Below are 19,326 nucleotides of genomic sequence, written 5' to 3'. Positions count from 1 at the left end.
TGGGATTTACATAGGGTCATAAACATGTTACTTGATTTCATTTTGATTCACTCCGGCTCCTCCGTAAGCTAGTTGAATATAGTAAGTTTATTCATTTGACATTAATTATTCAGCTGCAGCGAGTTTGGACCAGTTAAAACGTGAATTTCAAAGAAATCTCTCTGTTGCGCTGATCTGAAAAGTCAGTGTACAGAAAATTCATTTCTGCCTGAAGTGATTTTTCAATGAATGGGCAAAGCAGGTAAATAACTAAGGCTGAGAACTTTGTCACTGTTTATATAAACTCGTTTTGCAATGGGAGTTGGACTCAATAGAAAATACAAGATAATTACTAACCTATAAATTATTCAGAAATTCCTCACAGGCTTTTTAATTTTGAGGTTTACCTTATTCATATTTGAATGGTTAAAAGCAGAAATGCCGGCAGATCTAAGCATCGCTGAGCTGGTTTTTGTGTTTTCATTTTCGATTTTTTATGCTATTAGATATAGATCTTCTGTAAGCAAAGGAATAATACCCCTGTGCAGTGTATATTCTCACGAGTTTAACTGTAACAATTTTGATAAAGTTCCGTTTACTTACTAATGCTCTTTAGAAGATGAGGAGAGGAGGAATTCTGTATGAAAAATCGCTTTCCGATGTCAGAAATACAGGTTATTTAATTTAATTTGTTTAACCCTAAGATTCTTTACACGGGATGAAGTTTTATCTAAGAAACTATAAAATTATTGTATAGAAATACATAACGCAAGTTAGCTCAAACAACACAAAATGAACTCAAGATAGGTTGGTTATGATAAAAATCGCTACGTTTTCCGTTTGTTTTGAAATTTTGCCAAATTTCCGCTCTCTGTGATCTCTGTGATTTTGCGTCAGTTATTTTGTCGTCTTTGACCTTTTTTGGAAGGCTGGAGAACATTGGATAGCAACTTTTTAAGATTATATCTGGGGCCTACCAAAATGCTTTGCATTAATTATAGTAACCGTTAAGGGATAATATTTCTATATAAGCCTTTTTTTAAGTAACTGCAAATTCTTATGAACGGAATTATTAACTTCGGCAATAGATGCGGAGGAAAGTAAAATAGAAAAAGCAAGGGAACTATTTAAGATGCTTGTGGGACATGATTTTGTCTCCTTCTTCTTAAATATTTTTCTTTGCTTCGATGCTACAGCTAACAGGTGGAACGAAACCTATGTAGACATGAGCTAGCGCAGTAACCTTCAAATAGTCTGGAAATTTTCCTGTAGAGAAAGAAAAAAAACCACAAGAGACAATGATTTTTACATTTATGCTCTAAGCGTAGAGGCAGTCTACAGTTTTGTTTGCTTTGTTTTGTTGCTGATTGGCACTTCGCTTTTTAATTGATAGCCTATTAGATTTCATTTGCCAGACCGTACATGCTTTTCAGTAAAATCTCTAATACAAAATGGCTACCTCGCAACTCTAGGTTTTTTCTAGAGTCTACCGTCGGCTCAACCAACACTTAGATTAATAGTATCGGCTAGAATATAACCTATTTTACAAACAACCGTTGGCCTGTGTTTCGAAACTTCTTGCGATCGATCAAACCACTTAAAGCTAACATTATATTCTTTCCTTTTCTTAGCAATTTGAAAATATTGACATCCACTTTTGCTTTTTTCAACAGGTGCAAAGTGAAGAAGTACATACCAGATCTCCCGACAACAAGTGTTATTATTTGCTTTCACAATGAAGCTTGGTCTACACTTCTCAGAACTGTTCACAGTGTAATTAACAGGACTCCACCTCGTTACCTTAAAGAAATTATCCTGGTAGATGATGCAAGCACAAGGGGTAAGCAACTAAGCATACCATTTGAACAGAATGTTTATAAAGCGGTCATTTCTAGAAACAGAGATGCAGCCCATCACACAGGGTTGCCAAATTGGAATTACAAAATAAGGCCAGACGGATGACTAACCCGGGCCATAAAAAGGGTAAATCAAGAACTTACTCAAAAAACACTCTACAAGCGTAGTACATATGCACATGCCTTTGAAATAATTTTCCAAATTCGAAGAAGAAGCTGAGAAACTTTGTGTTTTGATAATCTTCTTTGCTAATCATTAGATTAGGTGATAGTATATGATATTTGGGGTTTCAATGTATGATAATGCTCTTTCAATTGAAAGTGTTGCTAAAAAGGCCAATCTTGCAACTCTGCGTTGAAGCGGCTGCCCTTTTACGGATACTTCGATTCACTAAGAAGCGACTAAGAAGCATTTCGAAAATACAAAGTGACTCTATATTGCTGGAAATTGCTCACATTCATTTCCAATCCTATTAACTAAAAAACGTTGTCGATAAAATATTCATGACTAATCAATTTGGTCTGGTAAAACTATTTGCCACCAATAATTGGTAGCTAATACTACGGTAAAAAATTAAGAGGGCAAATGAAATGCTTCACACTATAAGTGCTGATAATGAATTATAGATATATGGCTATGAGTCCAAACAGTTTCAAGTGTGAATATTTTGTATTTATTTCGTGTGCCATTGCCTTCTGAATCGCGTGATCTGAATCGTGATGCTTCGTATCAAGATGACTGGTTTTTGACGAAATTGCTAATGGAAAGTTTTCTGGTGATTACGTCAGGGGTGAAGTTCATGGTAAAGCCCTCTACCAAAAAGTTGATAAAAATATGTCGATTTTAGTAATCTCTATTGGTAAAAATGTTACTCTGCCACAAAATCCACTTGGCTAGATGGTTCGCCAGGCATCTAGCTCTTGCAATTTCAATTTTAGACTGCTATTAATTTCTATCATTTTTGGAAATATTTTCAACCCTAGCGATGATTCACTAGTGTTCTACAATAGAGTTAGGTTTAATGTAGGGAGTATTTGAGTAAGGATGAGGAGCGTCTTGACAAACTGCCTGTGAAAGCTTATGGACACATGGAGTTTGTATTGTACATACTTTTCGTGGGTTTTCACCAATTTAAGAACTCACAAAAATTCTACTTCGAGTCTTGATCAAGGAGGGTGTATGTTTAACTTTTTTTGTTTATTTGGTACTATACATTGTACGCAATATTAGTCAATTCTTATCGTGATTGCAGATGACTTAAAGCAGCGGCTAGACGATTATGTCATGAATTTAGCAAAGATACGAATCATAAGGCTATCAAAGCGCGAAGGACTCATTCGAGCAAGGCTTCAGGGAGCCTCTAAAGCGAGGGGAGACGTCCTCACATTTCTTGATGCCCATTGTGAGTGCACGATAGGCTGGGTTGAGCCTCTCCTTGCACGAATAAAGAAAGATAGACGCTGTGTTGTAATGCCTGTTATTGACGAAATCAGTGAAACAAACTTTCACTACAACGCTGTTCCCGAACCGTTTCAAAGAGGCGTTTTCAAGTGGAGGCTGGAATTCACTTGGAGGCCTATACCACAATATGAAATGGAGAGGCGTTCTGATGAGACAGACGGCATAAAGTAGGTTGCGGCATTTTGATCCTCCTGTAATGTTTATTGGAGTCTCAGGGCAACAAAGTATTTTGTTGTCGATGCAATTATTAGAAATAAAATATGATACAAAACTTTTTCTATTTGAAAAGCCAGGATTTGAAAAAAGATTTGTGATGGTACTTATTCGTTAGCTGTTATAGCGGCAAAAAAGGAATGCTTATTTACACATGGGAGGGCTGGGTGATTTTGTTCCTACTATTTAACTATTTTGCTGATTTTCGAAACTTCACTTGCACTTGTAAGCTATTTTACTTACAAACAACTTTTATACATAATTTATTATTTTCATATGATTGTGAATGTTCTCGAATTTGTCCAAAGCCTGATCTGACATGGTCTCTTTGTACCCCTGAATCAGTGTAGTTTGTTGTAATCCAAGGCTAAGGCGGGTATTTCAGTGCGTTGTCAAATATTCTTTTAAGACTTCCAAGGGCTTCTTATGAAGCAAACATCTTTAAATTCATATTGCTCAAGTACCTATCCATGGAGGCAAACCCTGCTTGATTGAAATCTATTCCTGAGGAATTCGATTAACTTTTAGCTAACATATGTTTTATAATGTCATTAGATTGTAAACTGCACGTCTATTGTCAGATTTAAGCCAGAATGGTTACCACGATTTGAAATTCTGATGAGAATCTCACCAGAAGAAGATATTTGGAAAAAGATTAGCTTTTGATTTGGGCAGTTTTGTCTTGATTAATCACAGCTGATCTGCAAGACACGTTGTGAATTGTCAAAATACATTAAACACAAGCAGATGCGTATGCATCATAATGCGATAAAAGAGGATTGCATTTATCCAGCTCTCTTTTTTAAATTGATCTATGCAGCAAAATCTGTTTCCATATCAGCTGTACGGTTTTGCCCATGTTGGATTGTAAAGATGCTCGCATATCATTGGTGAATTAACATTTACAGCCAATCGTAGACGTAGATTAGTTGCTATCGTGTTCTGAACCCTTCGGAATAAAACGTAGCAAACACCATCAGATAGTCATGCCTTTCATGTGTCATCTATAAATCCTGATCTAGAAGTCCTTTTGAAAGTCCAATTGAAACAATTTATTTAAAGAGTTATCCTGAAAAATTGTTTAATGTAAACAGAACGTCTTTATGATTTAGACAGCCAGAATAGGCTCTTGCTTATGTTGCTGCATCTATCGATTCTGATCCGTGAAAGACTCATAACATATATTAATGGTGAACATATAACTCGACACTATTGTAAATTCAAATTCTGTGAATCTTTCAACGTTGACAATATCGCATGATTTGCTTTGTGACGTAACAGATTCTTGTTTCTCGTCCTAATAAAAGTATACCCATAGCTTAATCTTTTTTTAGCACGGTCCTAATCAACTCTTAATATTTGTTTTTTCAGGACTCCTGTTATGGCTGGCGGTCTTTTTTCGATTGACAAAAAATATTTTGAAGAAATAGGCACGTATGACCAAGGAATGGACATATGGGGAGGAGAGAATATCGAAATATCTTTTAGAGTATGTATAGATATGTTCTTATTTATTTTGATAATTAGGGATGGTTTCTGAGGGCGAAAACTTGTGACCTTGAGGCCCTACAATCTTTTCCAAATGTAAATTCAGATAGATAACTAGATTTCTAACTGGTGATCGTAATAATAAACTTATTTTAGTTGGGATTACGTTTAAGGCAGCTCTCATCAAATGATCGCTAATCTTTAATATTGGAACGATTCTGTTACTGTTTTTAGAAACATTCCATGGGTAAATACGATGTTTCAAAACAAGTTTGGAATTTGGCCATATCCAATATCCAATTTATTAATAAGAAACTGTGCATGTTTCAAAATTTTTTTATTGTATCTTTTTCTTCTTTGCCCTTTACGTTGTGGTTAAGCTTATTTGAAACTCACCTAGGCCACCAAAACGCTCGTTGGGACATCAAAAACATTGCTGTTAACATAGAATGTCTTTCATTGCATGAACTTGCGTCTGAGTTGCTACTTAGAACCATCCTGTTCTAGATATCAAAACGTGTAGAGCTCTGCCTTTACGGCATCGAGCATGTTATAACAGACTAGTAAACAGTTATTTTCATTATATTTTGTCATAAGAAAATGTAGCATTTCATTTATCAGGCAGTAACACTAGACTGCGATGTGAATCATTTCTAAGTGTCAGCTATTTTATTGATCGTTCGACTCTTTTTAGGTGCTTAGTTCAATAATTCTTTATTGTTTCTAGATTTGGATGTGTGGAGGTTCAATCGAAATGCTACCTTGCTCTCGCGTCGGTCACGTGTTTAGACCTCGATTTCCTTATTCATTTCCGAATCGCAAAGGGCGTGATGGCGATGTCGTTAGTAGGAACTTGATGCGGGTAGCAGATGTCTGGATGGACGATTATTCGAAGCATTTTTATAATATTAGGTTGGTCACTGATTATCAATGGATCATTTTCCAAGAGTTTACATCTTTCTACATATTTTTAACATTGGACGTACAATCACGAACTGGATTTGAGCAATAAATGAAAGTTGTATCCATCGATACTTGAATAAATATTTTCATATTTTGATTTTGTTTATTCCACAGAGCCTATGATCTGTGGAAAAGTGACTTCAGAATGGCTTGTAGCCGTGAAGCACGTTGGATGCTCGTACCAAGATTTGAAAACAACTTAGAGACTGATAAAAATAAATGGATTATTTTGATTATTCTCAACCATTAATGCCTAGATGTATTTTGGAGGACGATTATGGAGACCAACACCCATATCAAACCAAAATTATTTCAAGAAAGAAATTTTGCCTTAGTGACAGAAATGCTTAGACGCGCAAAATAAGGTCTCATTTTCTCTTTTTAACACACTATTCATTGTCTTATTTTCTTTTAACTTTTGCAGGTTTGATTTGAAAAGAAAGGAGCACGATGACGTCACTGAAAGATTAGCTTTGCGGAAACAGCTAGGTTGTAAAACCTTCAAATGGTACTTAGATAATATATATCCGGAATTAGAGATACCTGATGACAATTACATAGCAACCGGAGAGGTAAGAATAAAGATTTCGTTATTTTTCACAGAAATCTCAATAAACAGAGTTACTGATAAAATGGCGTCAGCTCCTGCCATATTGGATTTGCTTTTGGCTGAGTCGAAAGATTTCATGAGATTTCAATGATTCTTTCACTATACTGATTTGCTTTTACCCTGTAGCATCAATGCAAGATAGATGAACATGTAATCAAACCTCTGAATTTCGAGCTTGTGAATGAGGAACAATGTAGTCTTGCGTTAAATACTTTCTTGGCAGGTACCGACGGAGATTTGCATTAAACTCAATTCTATCGTTAAGTGTAATCGACATCCTTAACCAAAGTTTTTAGATACCTGCAACGATTAACAATGCAAGAAAAAATATTTCAACCAAGCTATCATCCATCAATTCAAAGACAAAATCGTACAACTCAATTGCACTAGACGAATTATTGACTTACTGAAAATAAAGGCTAATGCATAGCTTGTACTAAAAATGAGACCGAAATTGAATTGATGAATCAAGATGTATTTGAATGAACGCTAGCGGCATTCAAGCACTGAATCGGTTTGCATCTACAATTAGGTACCTGGTATCAGCAAAATAGCGCCCCCTTTAAAACTTCTATGTGCGTCATCACGCCGTTCTTCTCACACTGGAGTTACATTAAGTACCAACAAGTACCATCGGTGGGATTTATTTTCGGTGAAGCAGGGCAACCGAATATTAATCCCATCGAATTTTTCTGAAACTGAAATTTTTTCTTACCGAAATTTTTCAAACGCTAGAAAAGTCTCGTTTTACACCGATGGACTCCAAACATTTCCTGGAAATTGTTCATGCTTCCAATACATATCAATTTTCAGTTTTTGGCTCCTTCGTCATCAACCAAAAAGTTATCCAGCTCATCTTAACTTTCTTCTCTTTCGTCCTCTGCATTCATAAAAAATATGTCCTCTATGGCCGAGCTGGTGCTTCTTCTGTCTCTCCATAATTTCGCTTAATTATTTCTTTCTAACGTTCCAACAGTTTCATTTTCGACGCCTCAATTTTAAATTCTAAATCGATCAGAATTTCTAATCCCTCCTTGCGATAGGAGATCGAAAATATTGCGAGCTGTATACGCCTTCAATTAATTTTGCTCCATGGGCTATAAAAATTGAATATAAAAGACCTCCTTTAAATAAGAATTTATGACATTCTTACCTACTCTTCAGTTCCATTTGTTGGGCTGGCATTATCTCTTATGATTGCGTTCCAGATAATTTTATGTTGAAGATAGAAATAACTTATAGAAAGTGCTTCATTTTTTTACTCACCAAATTTTTTTCCACCAAGATTTTTCAAGTTCTCACCGAAATCTACACGAACATTTGAAAAATATGACCAAAATTTTTCCACCGAAAATTAATCCACCAGATTTGTTGGTACTTAATCTAAACTGGAAACTTTAAGCCTTCATACAAAAATGCTTTTGACAAGCGATGAGAAAAAAGCACGACAGAATTCAGCACAGGATAAACATTGGAAGAAGTGTAGTTTGTGTCAATCCGGCACTCACAATAAAAATATCCCTTTATAAATTTACAGCATTAGCCCGTCATATACAATTAAACAAAGCAAATTCAAATTTTTAAAAAGTTCATGAATAAGAGCATGTTTGTTATTTTAAGTATCCTTCTGTACAGATATCATCCTGGTCCGATCAGATGGTTTGTTTTAAATATGTAAAGCTTTCTTTCGAATGTCAATCCAGAACAAAAATTCTAAGGACCCTCTAAGGTTTACTAAGTTTGATCACAGCACGCGAGCTAAAGACAAGGTTTTAGTAATGGATATAAAAGCCTTTTTTATAGTTCGCCCAAAGTTTAATCGAAGATGTAAATAATGTTTTGCACATCTAGAAACATTAAGCTCTCTTTTCAATGGTCATGGCTAGCAGTAATTTTAATCGTTCCCTGCAAGATGATTGATTTTCTACGGGTTTTGACCCTTGAGATAAAAACAAACCTCTTTATTGCCGAGAATGCAAGAGAAGCAAAAGGGATGGAATGCAATTGGCACATAATTGAGTAACAGGTTAACAATACGTATTCTGGTTGACAAAGTATAGCAAGAGAATCATGTATTTGTCTTAATCTTTCGCTTCAGTTCATCGTTTAGAAAGAATAGAATGGTGCTCACTCTCTAAGCTGTCAAATTGGCATGATCATTATCTAAATATTTTCTGACTTAGACATCAACAGCTAGAACAATATCTTGATCATCAAAAAAGCGTTTGTGTCATGTCCAAGTTGAATAGACCGGCCTAAGATTTATAGTCTTGAAGAACAAATAAAATGTACTGATTATTGGTTTGTCTGAAAGTGCTTGGTGCCGTATAAGCAGAGTAGAATTTGTTGTATAGAACTGGGCATGGTTAAAACGCCCTGTTCTATTCATCCACGCGCCTGAAGTTGCCATACCCTTTTTGTCTTACAAAAGCAATATACAGAAACCTTGCCCTCTTGCATCGTTTGTAACATGGTTTGCCCTTCGAAACTTTTTAGCCCCTGCAACCTGTAATCTGCCCAACGGTACCCGTCCTGTGTTGCGAGGAAAGAGAAAGAGGACAGATAAGAAACTTTAAATAATGGTTTATCTTGTCGGATCGGCATTTCATTTCACCGCAGATGATTGTAAATGGGCACATAGAATCGCCCTTTGTGATCTGAAGCTGCAAGGCTTGGTCGGTCGATCATTAGCTTCAGGCGATCCATCATTCTTTGTTCCTTGTCCAGCTGATTCGTCGTGGTTCGTCGGCTGGTTACTTGAGCTGACCAACAGGACAATAATTTCTCTTTATCACCCCAAAAAAACTATATTGATCGCTTTGCAGAAAAACTTGGACACTTTGTTTTTGAAGACTAATGCAAAAATTTCTCTTCCTTCAAACAAATGTTCGAGATATCGGGAGGTTTGAAAGTATTGGAGAAGGTTCCAGGCGATTGCAGAACACATTTCGACTTTATGAATGTTCGAGTTACCGCGGATATAACCTATTTTGTTGAATAAAAATACATATATCTATAGTGTGAAGTAAAGAAAGCCACTGGCACCTCAAACAGTCGGCTGTAGACCGGTTTCGCCCCATGTCAGGGCTCATCAGTACAGCTAGACTGAATGAGGACCTAAAGCCGACCTAGGGCCAGCAATTAGGCTGTCAGTGGCAATACATTTATATCTCTATAGCTCGCCACAATGATATCGTCACTGTCATTTCTATTAGATCAAGAATCCGGATACGAGCTTGTGCCTCGACACACTTGGAAAGCAAGACGGCGCTCCACTTGGGCTTTACTTATGCCACGGACAAGGTGGAAACCAGGTAATGACTCACGAAAAAACTGACTCGTATTGAATATAATCAGGCAAGGTTGGTGTGGATAAATTAGTACTTGAAAATATTTCTGGCAACTTTACTAAAACCCAAGATGTGAATAAGAGTATTAACTTTATCTTGTTGTCAATTTTGCACGCTAATCCACTATCATTCGCCACAGAGTATTACCAATTTTTTTTGCTATAGAATGTGTAAATTTTGTGAGTAAAAATTCGCATTCTCCAATTTTATTATTTCAAATACTTTATACGAATTTCATTATTTTAAAACGTTTTTACAATCTAGCTTTATCAAGCCAACTTTGCAAGCACGATTTTGGCTAATAACTTACTTTTAGAATATCAGAGTTCATTATTTGACGATGCTTCTACCTTTCAGTAAATAGAAATTAACACTTTTCCGTTTACATTCCTATTACTCATTCAGGGAAATTTGTATCAGCAGGGAAAAATTTTGCAAGATAGACTTGCAGAAAAATTACCTGCTAATAAGTATGTTTAATACCGGATGCAAAATAAATAAAATTTGTTCTCCTGGCAGATGATAGTTTGTTTGTGTCATTTACTTAAACTTCTATATAATTTGATGGCAATGACTTTGCTCTTTTAAATGATCGAATGGAGACATTCATTTATGCTGGAATTTAATTTTTCCCCACAGTATTTCACGTTCAACAGCCGAGGCGAGCTTCGAAGTGAAGACAACTGTGTGGACTACAACGGACATGACCTCTATTTACGAGAGTGTGACAACCTAGGTCTAAATCAAAAATGGGTCTACAAGGTAGAAGCAATGATTTTTTCTTTGAGGTGAATTAAGTGAAATAAAACTGGCAGGCTCAAAATTTATAAATATATAATAGATAGACAACCAATCAATGTAATAGTTAGACAAATATCATAGATATTAACACTGCTTTTTGATACTAGAAATTCCACAAGATTGACCAAATTTCTCTGTCAGATAAACTGGGTCTTCCTGTGATGTCATCCTTGGCCACATAACATACTAGAATGATTAATCAATTTTCTTGGCGATGTAGATTTATTGGTGCCAATGCTTCTTTCAATACAACTTAACAAAAATATTTTTTGATAATATAACGTGAACAAACTCCATATGATCTTAGCTTGACCATGATTGTGTGACAGTGATACCTAAGTATGCCACCAGGTTTTTAGAAATGTATACATTGAAAGTGAAATGAAAATTTATTGATCAAACCCTGTCTTCTGTTACACCCCCCCCCCCTTCCCCCACAAACACACACATATAATGGTCATTTAGCATGCAACTGATTGTAATACTTAAACTTAGAAATTCGCCTTTTTGGCACATCAGATCACTTCAACCATGTCAAATTAAGATTGTTCATGAAGCCATAAATTTTCATTTTTTTTAGAAAAATTTGCTGATGAATAACAGATTCAAAATGTGTATGGAAGTTAGGACTACAAAATATGTTATGATGGGACACTGCAGTGGTGCTAAAAATCAAGAATGGACCTTTAATAAAGTAGAAGATATGAAAAGGTGATCTAGACATCACTTATAGAAATTTGAAATATAAAAATTTAGCTCAATTTCTTTTAATGTATACTAGGATGTGGCTTAGAGCAACATAATTGGTATGACAATAAATTTCTTAGTTTTCTACTAGGTAAACTTAACTTTCCTAAATATCTGCTGGTAGTAAATAAGATGATGATATCATTTTTTATGACCAAATCAAATGATTGCTTTTAACAAGAAGCAAAATAAATACCAGTTGAGCATCAATACCATCTTTTAAGGTTGTATTTTGTAAGAGCTTTCTTAAAGACAATGAATTATTTGTTACTTGTTTGAATACATGCAACAAATTTCTTCTTCTGCAAATAATAATTTATGTCTTTAAATAGTTGTCTAATAAACATATTAAAGGTTACGGGTATTAACAATATACTGGCTAGAAAATTAACATAGTTTTACTGTCAAATTGTGTAGTGATTAACAGTTATTTACTGGCATTCCCGCTAAGAGAAAAACTCTAATAATTCAACCTTAAAAAAGCATCATCAATGTGTCCGTTGAACATCAATTATTATCATGGCACCTAGATATCATACTACAAAATTTTTTTTTGATTCATTCAGGGTATGAAAATGACACAACACCTAAATTTAGATATAGACACCCCAGTTCATCTGTTTAAGAGATATGAATAAAACAAAATAAATGAACAAATTTAGTTAAAATCAGTATTGTGTTTATTTTTATTTGGTGTATATTAGTTATATTTTAATGCAGGCAGAACTGAAGTATAATTTTTAGATATTTATAATTTTTGGAAAGAAGAAAATCAGTTTGAGTGATTTACTGTAACAGATATCAACTTGTGTTTTTGAGACATTTCTAAACTAGAGGCTTCAAATTTGAAAAATACAACTGGTATAGAATGACAAAGCTAAATACAATTTTGAAAATATTTAAAAACAAAGGGAAAGAGTTTTGTCAAACTTCTAGCAAAGATATTTTCTATGAAGAAAGGTGGTGTTAAAACAGCTATCAAGATACTGTTAAAATTCTGTGTATATTAAAAATTTCAATTATACAAACATTTAAAATCCAATTTATAACTATTGAAACATGTTAAATCAGCTGTGTTTCTTACAATATAGCAAGCAAAGTGACAAACAAAAACATAGAGTAGAGAGAAACTATTTCTGTTTGTTTGCTTAATGCAAAAGTTTCAAAACCAATTGATGGAAAAATATATAAGAGGCTATCTTATATCATGCTTCTTTATAAAAAAAATTATATGATTGACAAACATTTCATGACTGCCATGGCGTACTTTCAGCACAGGGTTTACAAGGAATGCACCCTGTCTTGCTTGTAAAAAAGAAGTTTGCACATGTCACATGCTTTAAAATTGAATGTTGAGATCCCACTGAGAATCACCATAATTAGCAAAGTGGGGTGCCAAAGTCATACTTTGCAATCTTCATGTATATAAAACTTGTATGCTGTTGGGAGATAACTCAAGCAATCAATGTCCTAGTACAATCATGGATACAAAACCATATCCAACTTGACATCAGTTTCAGTACAAGGAATCTCTGGACAAATCTGAACACTGTACGCAAGTCCTACAGTGAATGGTTTCTTGTGATGTAGATTGACATGCTTTGCTAGGTAGTTATCATAATAGGCCCTTCCTCTGCCAAGTCTTTGACCATCTTTGGAAAAGCCAAGCCCTGGAAGAATAATAAGATCAAGACCACCACTGTCCATTGCTGTTTCACGTTCTTCATTTTCATGTGGCTGCTTGATGTTCCATGATGTGAGCGGCAAAGCCTCATAATCTTCAATCCCATGAAGACGGACCATCTTCATATCATCATTTGTGTACAAGGGAACATAACACTTTTTGTCTTTCTGAAAGATATCCTTCAAGATTTCGTTAGTATCAACTTCAGAAGGCATGCTCAAATACACAGAAATTCTAGAGCTTTGCTTATAAATTTCCAGATTCAAGAGCTTGTCAGTAATTATTTTCGATTCGTTTCTCTTCACATTGTCCGTCAATTTATTGATAGCAATCTTCAAAGATTTTCGGAGGGATCGTTTCAGGTTGTGAACTGTAGACTGCATCTCAAAAACCTTTGAATAATAGAAATAAAACCAATAAACGAATCTGATACACCACACCACCGTTCACCTCTCTCTGGAAAACACTTACGATACGAGGAAGGTCCTGCGCCGTAACGAAATGCCAGTAATATCAGAAGGATTCACAAATCTCAAAATCTAGGACAAATAGGCAGTAAAATACTTAACACTGGTATAAATATGATAAAACTCTGTCACATTACCTGGTACCTGGTGGTTACAAGATACAAAAGTCTAGAGAAATTAAGACAGAATCAGGAAACCCTGAAACATGTTCTCAAAAGAGGCAGTTTTGAAACGAGACATCATTCACTAATCATATTTGGCGCGAAGGAGGCCATTTATTTTGAGTCGCAAGTCAGCAGATTTGTGTAAAATGCTTCGTTGTTGCTCAAAATACATTTGCGAAAGGCTTAAATGGAACCTAATCAAAAGATGTTTCATAGTTTCAAAGCTGAAATGCAGTAGTTTGCCGATGGCTGAAGCTATTGAAAAGAGTTCTCGTCTTACAGAAGGAAAGCTGATAATTTTGGAGGGTAACATTGCCGCAGGCAAAAGTACTTTGTCAAAGCGTCTTGGAGAATACTTCAATTACGTGGTAAGGTTTCATGGCAGGACTTTAAATAAAACAAAAAATAAATACATAACTTTATTACAGGTGGCGCCTAGCAGTTAGATTGGGTCGGATGCAAAGATTTGACCTATTACATAAAATGGTAGCTGTATAGTGCACGTTGCCTGATATCCCAAAGAATTGTCTTCTCTCAACTAATTTATTGGTTGCAATTACGTTTCCTTTATTGTTCATTCCTGATGCTGCTAGTTCACTAGTTCTGTTTGTTCAGTTGTTGTAGAACGAATTTAATTGTTAGTTACACATTAAAGATTTTTTATTCTAGAAGAAAACTACAGTAGCTAAAGCCTCACAAGTCAAAGTCTCTTAGTTTTGGAACATGTTTGGCCATATTTTATTAGTAAAAGTTTCTAAAGAGTTTTGTATTTGCATACATATTAGAAAAATTGCACATAAAGTAAACTGTATATAGAGGAATTGTGAGTCCTGAGAAAACAGGATTTTACTGCTTGCACTTGCAAGGTACATTTGTAAACCACAGTGTAATCTGGGGCAAGTCATTTAAAGGTTGAAAATCAAAATCTATTTAAATAAACACAGCCCTACATGTGCCATGCCATTGTAACTAGTTATTGCAAATGAGACATGCAACCACAACAGCAAAGCAAGGATTATCGGCTTAAAAGGTCAAGCAATTTTCAGACCTTAACCTAAAACTTCAATAAAGAAATTATGAAAACCTTTGTTTACAGGGGTTTTCCACCATTTTCAAAACTTCTGTCAGTTTTAAACATGGTATCATGGTTTTCGACTAAAAGTCACACTATATGCTCCAGGCTACACTATTAAGTCAAGCTACTTTACAAAAGGACAGGAAACAACGCCCAAGGAGCAGAGTGCTGTGATTACTCTGGGGTCATTACATAAAGTCTTAATTGAATATCTCAAGCTATTACTATTAGAATACATGCAATGTAAGACTAGAATACATGCACTGCAAGTGCTTTGCGTGAAGGTTGCAAGACCTGCTGTAAAAAATGTTTTGCCCTCATCTCATTAAGTTTCTGTTCTTTATAGTTATTGACACAAAAAATTTAATAAATATAACTTCAAAGATGAAAATCTGTTAGAATCTTTTTAGCATCTTTTTTAGTTCTTTCAATTAAAAACTATCATACATGTTAAAAAAGTGAGAAGTTCCTTGCACCAAAATCTCTTGAACAATTTATATTCTATCTTAACAATCTATATTTATGCTCCATGCTAAAAAATTGGGATTGCTCAAGACCTATTTATAATTCTGGTTCTTACATTCAGGTTACTACTGGGTACTAGGGTACCAGACAGGCCCTGAAATGAGAGGCGCTCGATCAAGCGCGAGTGCCTCAACACTCACTTCAGAAAATTTAGGGGCCTGATTGCTCGAGCACCTAGCTGATCATTACAAAACATAAGTGTAAAGTTTTCATTGCCTTTGCAAATCCCAAGTAATGTTCAGATCACATGTGCTATTTTCCATTTGCCTAGCTTCTGTGTTCCAGGCCTTTTTGTTTGACGCAAGGGATCACTCGCCATCGCATTAGCACTTGCGCAAACCCTACCTGGCAAGGGCTAGATTGTTCATGCAAAATGGTAAAATGTGAGGAATAAATAACTCATCAATTAACACATTTCTAGTCATTTTTGTGACCCAAGCATATGACATAGATGATAAAAAGCCAGTAGATAAAGTGCATTTGAAAATCAATTCCACTGTGAATGTTTAAGAATACAATAGGCACTTAGTATTTTAACTATGTTAGCACTCTTTTCTAGTCAGTTAAAGCGGTTTTAAAAAGGTCTGGAACAACTTCTTGTGATCATCCGGCAAAAACGTCTATAAGATATTGGTGATGTACATAAAGTTTAAAAACAAAGCACATTTATCTTAAATATAAATGGGTATTTAGGTATTTAATCCGTCTTGGAGTACATTAAATGTCATCATAACAGTTCGTTTTCATTATATTTCGCGGATAATTTCTTACAACTGTTGATTTTGCACATTTAAGAAAATATGATCAGAAGACAAATGTAATCTAGGAGCTTGACCAAGTACCTAACTGAATCGAGGGGCTTGATTCAACAAGCGCCTAACTTTTGCTCATTTCAGGGCCTGGTACCAGATGAATTCTTTATGCATTCTGTTAAGAAATGTATTGAAATTTTTCATTGGAATATCTATATTCAAATGAAACATTTATAAACAAATGTATATATCATGTAATCAAAATATCAATTTGAATCACAGATTTTTGAAGAGCCAGCTCCCAAAAACCCATATCTTGCCAAGTTTTACAAAGAGCCTAGAAAGTATGCGTTGAAGCTGCAATTGTGGCTATTTGAGCAGAGGTATTTAATGTACATTAATGGACTGAAGCACATTCTGGAAACAGGTATATGTTTGTGTTATCATTTCAACCATCGCTGTTTCTTTGCTCAGAGACATAAAAGTTTCTATCTTCAGGTCTTGAAATAACAAGCTAAGGTTTTAGATTCAAAGCTTCCTAGACTTTGTTGGCCCAGATAGCAAGTAGTGATAAAAACTTCAAAAGAAAACTTCTGACAATTTTTATGGTTTCCTGTCTTTCTCAATTTAGAATATTGTTCAACAACTGGTAGTTAATCAAGACAGTATGCTAAGTTAGAAGTTTTGATTACATTATCTTGCAAAATTTTAGATTTAGAAAGTTCTAATGCTGCCTTTTTATCATGATATTTTAAAAGTTTTTTCAGAATGCCAGATAAACATTTTCTTTGTTAGCATCTGTAATGCCTATATTGTTTCCTCTCTACACCCGTTTCTTACCAAAGCTTAATTTCCATGCTTAATTGACGTACATATCCTTTAAATACTATTTTCGATCTTGCCTTTAAGGTCAAGGTGTTGTTTTGGACCGATCAGTATATAGTGATTTGGTTTTTACAAATGTTATTTTTGAAGATGGAAACATGAGTCATAATGGTATGATAGCTTTGTTCCTTTGAAATTATCCATCTGATTTTGAACTTTCAATAAGATATAAACCAAAGAGTTGGAGTATTGGGTTTATATTGATGAAGCCCAATGTTGAAGTATGAATCTGCTTGCTTTACACTTCATTTCAGTGAAAAATGGAATACTTTTTGTAAATATCTCTTATATTGGATCACTTTTGGTAAAAAGTAATTGAAACGGCCTTTATTGTCTCATGCTTTCCTGTGTCTGATAATTTTGATATTTGTTTTTTTCAAGAATTTCAAGACAATTCATGAATGTACATTTGTAAGAACATTAAGTTTTACTTAAAATTTTCACGTCATGTTTTGAATTTCTTCCAGGCTACCAATACTATTTGAATGTAAGAGAGAAAGCAATGGAGAATATCCCAGCACCTTTTGCTGCCATTTATTTGAATGTCTCGCCAAAAGTTTGTTTTGATAGAATTGTGAAAAGAGGCAGGGTAAGACTATAAATTTTTTTCTGCAGATCTTTAATACTAAGAATTAATTATCATTTCTCTCATAAAAAAGATGAAACTTATTTCTGAAATGATAGTGAGCAGAGAAGAGTGCTTTAAATCACAAACCCTCTTTGAATCGACAGTTTTTTTAACTCCCCACATTTGGATAAAAAGAATGCTTTCTTTAAAATTGAGAATTATATTGAGACATTTGCTGCTAGATAAATCAAATGCCAGATGCCAAATTGTAATGTTTCTATTACTTGATCCTGAACAGATGTGCTTGCAGCCAAAATTTGAATTGTCCCTTCATGCTACTTGCAGGCCTGGCCGTAAGACTTTTAACAGGGGAGCAGTAAACAGCTCTCCTAGTAGTATTCAGGTGAGCTATAAGAATAGAAACAAAGGAAAAATTGATTTCAAGGAGAGCAAATTTGCTTTTTAGAACAATTTATTAGAGCAATCTCTAGCTCCCCCCCCCAGCGTTTGAGGAGAGCCTGGAGGGGAGCAAGAGCTATGGCTCTCCTCAAATGGCCAGGCCTGTACTTGCATACTGTTAACATGTAGCATCATTGTACAACTTTATTATTTTTTTAACAAAACATTTTGATTTCGTATTGTTATATAAAAGCAAGAAAATATTCACAGATTTTTGAGTTATGAATTGCGACATGGCATCAGTTTTGGATGTTAAAGAAACTAAATGTTCTAAGTAATTTGTTACTGTTTTGCATTTTCTTTCCAAAAAATTCAGTACATTTCTTAGAATTTGTCTCTTCTGTGTTTAAAAAGAGATCATTATTAACATGTTATTTCATTCTATAGGAGTATGAGCAAACAATACCACTTGATTACTTAGACAGACTAGGAAAGGAACATGAAGCTGTTTTTAGCAGTGTTAGGTATATAGATTATTTATATCTGTTATTTTTGGTCATTTCTTTAAAATATGTTTCCTTATGTTTCCTTAAAATTTAAATTTCCTGTAGTTATGTTCTAGAATGCATGTTATTTTAATGTATTTTGTAATAAAACATGGCATACAAAGAACATTTCAATTTCATTAAACTGTTAAAAATTTAGAGATGATTTCAACAGTGAAGTTTATATCTATCAGCGATTATAAAAGCCTCTTTGTAGTTTGAAAAGGCAGTTTTATCCACAATTGTTTGCGATTAAACAATGAGGTACATTTTATAATGTTGACTTTTGTTCATTCATTTTATTTAATGTCATACCAAAGGGCTGAAAAAGTTGATTTTCCTTTTCTGTGTTGTTTTATCTTACTTTTTTGTTATGAAAGAAGAACAACAGGTTTTTGCTTTTTGTGGAGCAAAAGACTTTGCAGTTCGAAAAGATTTGTTCTTTCAATTTGTAGCAACTAACGTCATAATTTTACTATTATTTCTCTGGGAAATATAAAGCAAGCTTTTGCAAATGTTTTTTCAAAGGGAAAACGACATGTTTCCTGTTATAAGTTATGATTGGTCAGATTTTGGTCGTGATCCAGAAAAGGAGCCAATCTCACAAGACTCTAATGGCCCTTCTCCTCTCTATACCTCGGGATTCAACAAGGTAGGTTTTTATTTGTTTGATTCAAGTGTTAACCCCTGAATATATAATCTCAGCAGCGCACCCTGACGTTTTACACTGGGCATTAAATGAAAATATACTATTTAACCCTTATTAACATTAACCGTGTTTGAAACTTTTCTT

The 19,326-nt window shown here is 34.6% G+C and overlaps 3 protein-coding genes across 6 annotated transcripts in view; 2 read left to right on the top strand and 1 right to left on the bottom strand.

Annotated features, from left to right (window-relative positions):
- The window catches only part of LOC135682461 (polypeptide N-acetylgalactosaminyltransferase 1), a 27,840-nt gene extending 13,688 nt beyond the window's left edge, over positions 1–14,152 (top strand). For all 4 annotated transcript variants that reach the window (XM_065197357.2, XM_065197356.2, XM_065197355.2 and 1 more), the window contains 8 exons: positions 1,653–1,819; positions 3,089–3,464; positions 4,882–4,999; positions 5,726–5,910; positions 6,386–6,533; positions 9,787–9,885; positions 10,561–10,683; positions 11,303–14,152. In XM_065197357.2, coding sequence (XP_065053429.2) covers positions 1,653–1,819; positions 3,089–3,464; positions 4,882–4,999; positions 5,726–5,910; positions 6,386–6,533; positions 9,787–9,885; positions 10,561–10,683; positions 11,303–11,437 — 1,351 coding nt within the window. In that variant the 3' untranslated portion in view covers positions 11,438–14,152. The remainder of the gene's footprint in view (positions 1–1,652; positions 1,820–3,088; positions 3,465–4,881; positions 5,000–5,725; positions 5,911–6,385; positions 6,534–9,786; positions 9,886–10,560; positions 10,684–11,302) is intronic.
- LOC135682471 (5-formyltetrahydrofolate cyclo-ligase) lies at positions 12,949–13,828 on the bottom strand. The gene is made up of 2 exons (XM_065197372.2): positions 13,758–13,828; positions 12,949–13,545 (listed from the first exon to the last, which is right to left on the bottom strand). Exon 2 carries the CDS (start codon positions 13,534–13,536, stop codon positions 12,949–12,951), a length of 588 nt encoding a protein of 195 aa, XP_065053444.1. The 5' UTR covers positions 13,537–13,545; positions 13,758–13,828.
- Positions 13,931–19,326, top strand: part of LOC135682465 (deoxyguanosine kinase) — a 27,872-nt gene continuing 22,476 nt past the window's right edge. The window contains exons 1-6 of the mRNA XM_065197367.2: positions 13,931–14,152; positions 16,419–16,563; positions 17,046–17,132; positions 17,489–17,610; positions 18,436–18,512; positions 19,062–19,185. Coding sequence (XP_065053439.2) covers positions 13,931–14,152; positions 16,419–16,563; positions 17,046–17,132; positions 17,489–17,610; positions 18,436–18,512; positions 19,062–19,185 — 777 coding nt within the window. The remainder of the gene's footprint in view (positions 14,153–16,418; positions 16,564–17,045; positions 17,133–17,488; positions 17,611–18,435; positions 18,513–19,061; positions 19,186–19,326) is intronic.

The sequence above is a fragment of the Rhopilema esculentum genome, chromosome 16 (assembly GCF_057945365.1).
Source record: "Rhopilema esculentum isolate cy_ngs chromosome 16, ASM5794536v1, whole genome shotgun sequence".
Lineage (NCBI taxonomy): Eukaryota > Metazoa > Cnidaria > Scyphozoa > Rhizostomeae > Rhizostomatidae > Rhopilema > Rhopilema esculentum.
This window is presented reverse-complemented; position numbering and strand designations above follow the sequence as displayed.

Excerpts from the sequence above, each read along its gene's own strand:
- LOC135682471 (XM_065197372.2), bottom strand. The coding sequence starts at position 13,536 with ATGCAGTCTACAGTTCACAACCTGAAACGATCCCTCCGAAAATCTTTG.